The sequence below is a fragment of the Sceloporus undulatus genome, chromosome 2 (genome assembly GCF_019175285.1).
Source record: "Sceloporus undulatus isolate JIND9_A2432 ecotype Alabama chromosome 2, SceUnd_v1.1, whole genome shotgun sequence".
NCBI lineage: Eukaryota > Metazoa > Chordata > Lepidosauria > Squamata > Phrynosomatidae > Sceloporus > Sceloporus undulatus.
In genome coordinates, this window is record NC_056523.1 from 191,158,203 (window position 1) to 191,167,711 (window position 9,509).

At 42.0% G+C, this 9,509-nt stretch overlaps 1 protein-coding gene across 2 annotated transcripts in view; it reads right to left on the reverse strand.

Moving 5' to 3' along the window:
* HAUS7 (HAUS augmin like complex subunit 7) overlaps positions 1 to 8,197 on the reverse strand; it is a 35,666-nt gene extending 27,469 nt beyond the window's left edge. For both annotated transcript variants that reach the window (XM_042452063.1, XM_042452064.1), the window contains exons 1-2: positions 8,060 to 8,197; positions 2,210 to 2,325 (exon numbers count right to left, since the gene is read on the reverse strand). In XM_042452063.1, the coding sequence (XP_042307997.1) occupies positions 2,210 to 2,325; positions 8,060 to 8,140 (197 nt within the window). In that variant the 5' untranslated portion in view covers positions 8,141 to 8,197. The remainder of the gene's footprint in view (positions 1 to 2,209; positions 2,326 to 8,059) is intronic.
* Between the last annotated feature and the right edge of the window lie 1,312 nt (positions 8,198 to 9,509).

Genomic DNA, 9,509 nt, shown 5'->3' on the forward strand with positions numbered 1-9,509 from the left:
TGACCCTCAGATCTCTTTGGTTAGAAGAGGGACAGGAAGGAGGGATAGATATTAAGCATCAATCTCGCCTTCCCCTGTAACGCTGGTCCACTCTCCTACCGCCATACCTCCCCCTTCCCCACACTACTCCAATAGGAGCCTCGCTCGTACCAAGGGAATTACCCTCTGCCTCCCCAACCAAAACACTCCCCACATCCATACCCTCCCCCTCCCCCCGCAGTACAGCAATGATGGCAGAGAGGAGATACCCCAATCATCCTCTGCCGTATTGCTAGCATGGGTTCGCCAGGCAGCAGCAAGAGAGAGTCCTCCTCCGCAGGTGGAATGTCCCTCCCCCGAAGACTTAGGGAGGAAAGGCTCTGGCGTCCTCCAGGGCCAGCAAGCTGGTTATGAGGGGAAGGCTGCTCTCACCAGCCCCTCCTCTCCTTAAGACGTCAGGCAACAGCAAGAGAGAGTCCTCCTCTGCAGGTGGAATATCCCTCCCCCGAAGTAGGCCCTCGATATCTTCTGGGGCTTGGTTTCAGGAACCCCATGGATACCCAAATCCATGGATACTCAAGTCTCATTAAATACAATGGCATAATAAAATGGTGTTGCTTATATGGATTTGTAGTCTAATTCTTTAAAAAACAAACAAAATAGGGAATGGGAATGGGGGACAAAAGGGAGGTAGCAGTGAAGAGAAAAATGCCAACAGCAGAAAGACAAGGAAAACTGCTTTTGTTCAAGAGCTCAGAGCCTATTTCCTTAGAAAAACCACTACTGGGCTGTTAAGTGTGCTGTGCTCCACCTTGTGACTAGTCTTGAGGTCAGAACTTGAGGAGAAAGAAATTCAAAGGGCTGAATTTGGCAATTACAAATGTGTTCCCAACAACATGGAATTTAGTTGTCGTTGATCAGACTTATCTGTCTATCTGTGTATAAAATTTGTTCTGGACTTCTTCAAACCAATGTGACTGAAAACAGAATCCAGGGAGAAGCTACACAGAGAGGGACTGCCTGAGCTCTCTGTACTTCTCATATAATTCTGCAGTACACAATAAATGAGCTGTCACTTTCTATCCCTCATGACTCTTCAGTATCCCTTTTTGTTTTCATTCTCACTTAAACCTCATGTATCTCTCTATCTCCTCTCATTCCTTCTAGGGATGGAAAGAATATTCAAAACTTGTTGAAAAACATGTTTTAGTGGTGAGAAAATGGATGAAAAGAATCTTGAACTAGTGAGAATCTTTGCCGTTTGGGAGAAAAACTGTGCAAAATTTCCATGTGACAAAGAAATCATATTTTTATGCAGCAATATTGTTTCCTGCACAGAAAATGCTGTAATTGGGGACTTATCCTGTGTAAAATCTGCACGTGTGTGATTTGCACAGAAAACAGCATTTTCTGCACAAAAAGCAACTTCTTCTGCACAAGAAATCATATTACAGGAAATAATATTTCTGCACAGAAACATAATCTTCCTGTACAGAGAATTCTGTTTTATGTGTAAAACAACCACATGCAAATTTTGCGCAGAGTCAATCTTGTATCATAAATATGCTTCAAAAGCAGCATTGTTTTCAAAGACTTTTCACAGAAAATTCTTTAAATTACTTGTAGCATCCTTTGTGAAGTAACTTAATGAAGAATTACCCCCCTAATACCTTCTTGATGCTTAATGTCCCTACTTCATTTTGCAAGTCCATAAGTGTCTCTAGATGCCCAGTTACCCACAAAATATGGAACAGGGCTGAAAGACAATCTGGGCTACCCATGCTCTCTCCCACATTCCCAACACATCAACCATGACACAGAACATTTCCTGCTGGATTTCATCTGCAAGGGCCAGTTCAAATGTTAACATCAGTACATGGAGTTCACAACTCTTTTCTGCTTCCTGCATGGCTTGATCTGTATGGCAGATCTCCAAAGCAAGGCCACACAATCCTGAGAGATAATGAGACTCAAGGAATGTGATTTATATGTTTTCAAATTGCAGATCTGCTTTGTGCCTCAACCCACCTCTAGCTTTAAAATGCATGAAATGAAAATAAGATATAAAAATAAGGTTTAAAACAAGTCAAAGAACAGCTACAGATTCAAGCTATATTTTTTCAGTAGGAACAGGAGGCATAGTACTGGTATGCTAGTTCTGTCTGTACTGGAAACAGAGAGAGAAAGGAGGTCACAATGGCAGAAAGGATCTAATGGTGAAGGATGTTACCAGGTGCAAATCCATTCCAATATGTCCAGGCGATGGGATGAAGGAGTACACAGCAACTTCTGCATGTCTTTAGCCTCTGACAAGAAGACACCCTCAAGGGCAGGGCAGCCCAGCTCCTATAGGATGATGGAAAGAATGAGCAAATAAATTTTCCATTCACCGAAGCCATTATTTCCAAATTATCTGTGTGTCTTATAATGCAGACTCTCCATAATCAGATACCTGTTTTCCCATGGCACACTCTCACATACATGTTCAGGGAAAGAACACTACTTCCAGCTCCTGGTGATAATATCCTTAGCAGATATCACCCCAGCATAGAGGTGGGAACATGTCAAAGATCTCCAGACCCAAATTCCTCAGCTGAGGTACTATCCTGTTCAGTTTTTAACCTAACCCTATTCAGGTCCTTTTAACTCCTACCATATTTACCCTTGACTCAGATTATCTTAATGTTGTGGCAGTCTGTTTACTTTTTATGGGATAAGCCATTCTCTAGACACAACTGGAGACATCTGCAGCCAGGATCAGCCTTGTACAGTAAATATTTTCAAAACTTTTTTCAGCTACTTCATCATTTTTCGTAACTCAGAATTTTGCATTACTGAAAGCCAACATGTTCCACATAACAACTATAAATCAAGCAGTCCATTGGAGGAAATGTGCGCCACGCACTAGATGGGTCATCATTTTAGAAAGTACTTATAGCCAAAAAAAGAAAAAGAAAAAAAGCCTATCATATAATTATCTTCAAGGACACAATTCTTCAAGGCGTCCTGCGTGTATTTCATTGCGAGAAACCGCTCTCCTGCAAAGCTTCTGTTTCTTACAAAGGAGCTTGGGCAAGAGATCTTTCCACTGGATGGGGACCCAAATTTACAAGGAAAGGAAAAATAGAAGGAATAATGTAATTCTGAAGAAAAGTATCATATGGACATTAACTGCTTTGGAGTTCAGGCATTTACTAAAGGGCCCAGTGGAAATGATGAATTAGATCCATTCAGCTGGATTGTGGAGTTGAGAACATCAGCAACCAGACAGCAAGATCAGATTTGCATCCAAGAGGGCTCTGAAATATCAGATTAGTTACCTTTAGTCCATTAATACTGACCTGAGGGAATTTTCTTTAGCATGCTAATTGCTAAAGGCAACAGAAATATGGAAGTAATTTATACTTCTCTATATATTTGCTTGGGGGAAAAGAAACACGGTTTTGTTTAAATGTATTTAGAATGGGAGGGTGGATTTGTTATATGGAGTTCACTTTCAGGAAATGCATTGCTGGTACTGTAGTACTGATATGTCTCCAGAGAAAGTTATTGTATTTCAAAGAGTTAGCTGTGTGGGTCTGTTTCAGAACAAAAAGAGGAAGGGAAAAAGGATTTTGTGATACATTTTAGATTAATGTCAGATAAAACTAAACATTAGAATGTTAACTGAGAGTGTGAAAGTCATGGAAAGGATGCTAATAGAAAAAAATACAACCCTTTCCTTTGTGTAGTGAACCGATTAACCTGGGAGTCTCCTAATTTCATCTCTGCCATAGGCTACATCTACACTGAAGAATTAATGCTGTTTGACACTGCTTTAACTATCATGGCTCAATGCTATGAAATTCTGGGATTTGTACTTTTGTGAGCTATTTAGCCTTCTCTGTCAAAGAGCTCTGAATGGACAACAAACTACAAATCCCAGGATTCCATAGGAAGGAGCTATGACAATTACAGCAGTGTCAAACTGCTGCAGTGTGGCAGCAGCCAAAGACTTGCTAATAATGCAACTCTATGAAGGCAGTCTTGTTGAGTCTTGCTGCTAGCCTATGCACACTTTTTTGAATTAAAATACCTTTTATAGTACAGTCATCCCCCCACATTTACGGCTCTGCCTTTTACGGATTTGATTATTCATGGATTTGACAAATATGTTCTCTCTAGGAATCTCTAGGTCTTCCAATGTGAGTCTATGTTCAACTTCCTCCAGACGGCATGCTGGAGGACCTAGAGATTCCCAGAGAAAACACTTCCCTAGACATTTGTAGGTCCTCTAGCACAATTCTGTGGTCAGCTTCCAGCAGATGTTGCCAACAGGCATGTCCCGGAGGACCTCCTAGATATTCCTAGAGAGGTGTACTCTAAGGTTAAAAACAACCCCACAGTTGTTTTAATTTACAGTTTTTCCACTTCCAGGGGGGGTCCTGCACCCCTAACTCAAGCGAATGTGGAGGACACACTGTAAACAAATGTAGTATCTGGATGTTATACTGACAAACACGTTCGACAGAAGCAAAGAGAAGATAAAAACCTCTTCCTGGACTAGCAGGTAGATCTTACCTCAGTATCAGTGGAAGGAAAAGAGCCAGCGTGGCATAGTGGTTTGAGTGTTGGACTATGGCTTTGGAGACTGCCCGCTGAGCCACGAAGCCCACTGGGTGACCTTGGGCAAGTCACACTCTCTCAGCCTCAGAGAAAGCCAATGGCAAACCTCCTCTGAACAAATCTTGCCAAGAAAACCCTGTGATAGGTTCACATTAGGATTGCCCTAAGTCGGAAATGACTTGAAGGCCCACAAGACAGTGATGGGAAAGCATCTGTGTAACAGAGAAGCAAACTAGTCTAGAGGATGCAGGAGAGGCAGTGTCATAAGTCCAAAACACACTGCTGAAATAATCCACTTCGAGACCGCTGAAACTGCCCTGGATCAATGCTAGGGAATTCTGGTCACTGTCGTTTTGGAAGACGTTTAGCCTTCTCTGTCAGAGAGCTCTGGTGTCACAACAAGCTACAATTCCCAGGATTCCCTAGCATTGAACCATGGCAGTTAGAGCGGTCTCGAAGTGGATTATTTCAGCTGTGTGTTTTGGACCATAAACACTTCTGTCTTTCAACAAAAGGGAATGACCAGGAAGAACAACAGGGAGCTGGTTCAGCTCTTCCCATCCACCTCTGTTACTTAATGGTGGGCCCAGCCCTAAACACTTACAAAGCATGATTGAAGTGCTTATTAGACCGTCTCCTTCATTGCATAGGCACACCCTTGTCTTTGAGTCCAGAATCAGTCTCTCTTGAGCTTGTTATCTAGGCATCAAGACAGTAGCCCTTCCTTTCATGTGTGTTCAGCATGAAATATTAAAAATGCAGTACTGCCTTTGCAAGCTTCTATAATATTTTGTTTAGCACTACTGAGAGTGGGCCCTTGGTATCCGCTGTGGTTCAGTTCCAGGACCCTCTGTGGATACCAAAGTCCATGGATGCTCAGGTCCCATTAAATATATAAGGTGGCATATAAAATAATAAAAATATTCCCTTCTCCCTTACCCACTACATTAAGCCTATTAAGTGTTCCAGCAAAGAATAACTACATCCCGAGGCACCTTAAAAATGAACAAACTTCTAACATTATGAGCTCCTGTGGTCTACTGCATGCAATGAAGGAGCCTGTTATAGACCGCAAAAGCCTCTGTTATAATAAACACGATAATCTTTATATTGCCACAGGACTTGAGGTAGTTCTTCTTGCTTTTCAAGGGTAAATAGAGGCTCCAATTTGAAAGGCGCCACTGAACCCCTGGTAAGGCTTTAAAAATAAAAATTGGGGCTGTTTGCCTGTTTTGAATGGTTTTGCAACCCAATGCTGGAAAGAAGAAACCGATTTTCCAGTGGTTTGTTTCTTCCACAAACAAACAAAACAAAAAGCTAAGGAAGGGAGCGGAGAGAAGACTTGAAAGAGTATTAAGGCAAAGTAGTTTATTTTAGCATTCCTGGGGTTCATCTACACTGTAGACATAATGCAGTTTGACACCACTTTAACTCCCACGTCTCCATCTTACACAATCCTGGGATCTGTAATTTTGCAAGGTACCAGCCCTCTTTGGAAGAGGACAATAAGGAACTTACAAAACTATAAATCCCAGGATTGCACAGGATGGAGTGAGAGCACTTGAAGTGGTGTCAAACACCTTCTTAGGAGTAAACTCCACAGAATAAATTAGGGGTGCATCATGTCATGTTGTTGTTGTTCTTGTATACCTTCAAGTTGTTTCCAACTTATGGCAACCCTATCACAGGTTTTCTTGGCAAGTTTCTTCAAAGGGGCTTTTCCATTGTCATCCTTTGAGGTCGAGAGAGTGTGACTTGCCTAAGGTCACCCACTGGGTTTCTATAGCCGAGCCAGGATTCAAAACCTGGTATCCAGAGTCACAGTCCCACACTCAAACTGCATGTACACTATAGAAACAATGTGGTTTGATGTAGAAATAATGAAGTTTGGCATCACTTTAACTCTCATGGCTCCATCGTCCTACAGGACCCTAGGATTTGTAATTTTGTGAGACACCAGCCCTCTTGGGAAGAGAAGACCTAGCAAAACTACAAACCACGGGTTATTATTATTCTATAATAATTATTCCAGGATTCCATAGGATATTATTATTTATTTCATTTGCATGTTATCCAAAAAGGATGGATTTACAAGGCTTAAAGTTGTGTCAAACTGCATTATTTCTCCAGTGACTCTAGTATTATTATCACTGACTTCATTTACATGCTGGCTTTCCCCCCAAGACAGGATCCAAGGCAGTTTCCATAAAGCAGGGGTAGGCAACCTGCGGCCCGGATGCGGCCTGGCGAGGCCTTGGAACCGGCCCCAGCCCGGTCCTGCCGCCGATTGCCGCCGGGGCCTTTGGCCTCTTGCATGAGGGTGTGGGGCCTTTGGCCTATCAGGAGGGTATCAAAATGCATTATTTCTACAGTGATTCTATTATTATTACTATTATAATCATTAACTTCATCTATATGCAATACAGTGATGTCAATTATTTGTACAGTGATATTATTATTATTATCATCATCATCATCATCATCATCATCATCGACTTCTCCCAAGATGGGACCCAAGGCAGTTTCCAAAAAGCATGGAGCTACAACCCTTACAGTGGTGTCAAGCTGCATTATTTCTACAGTGATTCAATTATTATTATTATATTAATCATTATCATCGACTTCATTTATATGCCGCCTTTCTCCCAAGATGGGACTCAAACTGCATCTTCCAAAGAGGATGGAGCTGCAAGGCTTTACATTGGTGTCAAACAGCATTATTTCTACAGTGCAGATGCAGCCCTGGGCTGAAATAACCCAGTTTGACACCTCTTTAACCACCATTGCCCCATGCTATGGAATTCTGGGAATTGTAGTTTTGAGAGACAGCCTTCTCTGGCTGTATCCACACTGCAGAAACAATCTGATTTGAGACCACTTTAATAGTTATGGCCTAATGCTAGCTATGTTTGACCCAGTTTGACACCTCTTTAACTGCCATGGCCCAATGTTATGGAATTCTGGGAATTGTAGTTTTGAGAGACAGTTAGCCTTCTCTGGCTGCACCCACTGAGGGAACAATCCGATTCGACACCACTTTAACGGCTACGACTCAGTGCTGTGGAATTCTGGGAATGGTAGTTTGCTTCTATTGTCGTGGCGCCAGAGCAGAGCTCTGGAATCCCAAAATTCCATAGCATTCGAGCCATGGCAGTTAAAGTGGTATCAAATCGGGTTATTATTATTATTATTATTGCAATGTGGATGCAGCCAGAGAAGGCTGTCTCCCAAAACCACAATTCCCCAGAATCCCACAGCACTTAAAGTGGTGCCAAATTGGATAACTCCAACTCCCAGAATTCCATAGCCTTGAGCCAGACAAGAGAGTTAAAGCGGTGCCAAACTGGGTTATTATTTCTCCAATGTGGATGCAGCCCTGGATGCCAATCCATTTCTTCAGTTGCACTATATAGCCCAAACCTTTCCAGCCTGGAAGCTTCCCTTTAATAATAAGCTCCTCCAGGAGGGAATATACCTTCAGCCGCCCATAAAGAACAGAGAAAGAATCCGCCGCCATTTTCCCGCCGGAGGTTGAGCTTGAGCCGCTCTTATTCATTGGCTGGCTGAAGGGGGGAGAGTACAAGACGTTTCCCCCCCCTCCGTGCCCAAATGGTATGGGCGAGTGGATTAGGCTCTGCTATGCCCTCGAATTTCAGTTGGGCTGTACCAAGTGTGCGGGAGGGGGTGTTCCCTGGTGACGTATTGTGCTCTCTTTAAATGCTCATTCAAAATAGCAGGAGAAACCAATTCCAGGAAGAAAACAAATAGTCCCTCTCATAAATGTGATTTTGTAGCACTTTTGAGACTAAGGGCCAAAAAGGCAGACTGCAGAAATAAGACTGCCCTAGCTCAATGCTAGGGAATCCTGGGAACTGTAATTTTGTGTGACATTGAGTCTTCTCTGTCAGATAGCTCTGGTGCCACAATGAACTACAAAACACAATGCAGAAAAATAATCCAGTTGTTTGAGACCACTAACTGGCCAGGCTCAATGGTAGGGAATCCTGGGAACTGTAGTTTTGTATGACATTGGGCCTTCTCTGCCAGAGAAAGAGAGAGAGAGAGAGAGCTCTGGTGGCACAACAAACTACAGTTCCCAGAATTCCCTACCACTGAGCCGGGGCAGTTAAAGTGGTCTCATACTGGATTATTATTTCTGCAGTTTGTTTGTTTTTGGCCCTAACTGAAAGGGAAAAAAAGTTGGCAGCATGAGCTTTCCTAGGCTAAAGTCTGCTTCTTCCAAATGCATCTGGAAGCAGGCAGGTTCAAGTCTAACATGAAAGCTCATGCTGCCATGAGAAAGGTCCAAATCACACTGCAGAAATAGTCCAGTTTGACACCACTTTAACTGCCCTGGCTCAGTTCTCATGGGAATTGTAGTTAAATGTGGCACCAGAGATCTGTGATAGAGAAGGCTAAATGCCTGACAAAACTACAGTTCCCAGAATTCCATAGCACTGAGCCAGAGCAGTTAAAGTGGTCTCAAACCAGATGATTTCTGCAGTGTGTTTTGGGTTTAAGTCTCAGAAGTGCTACAAGATCTCTATATATACTGATTTTGCAGACTTAATACGGCTATATCTTTGGATTCTCCTTCATAATCTCTGATTTGTTGTCTTATTCTTTTTTTTGAAAAAAACCTAACTTTTATTCATGTTTTCATAGAATATGAAAAAAGCAAACATAACTCAGTCAACAATCTTTATTTGATAGTTGTGCTTTGTACAACTTCCATTCTATATTACTTTCTATATAGAAATATTTTCTACTAGTTTATTTATCCCAGATATATTACATTACATATCTTGCCTTTTTGGCAGACCATTATTTCTTTATCTATTTCCAAAGTTGCAAATGTGGAGGAACGAGTGTATATAATATTAATAGTAATATTAATAATATACTAATACACCTGTGTAGGTGAA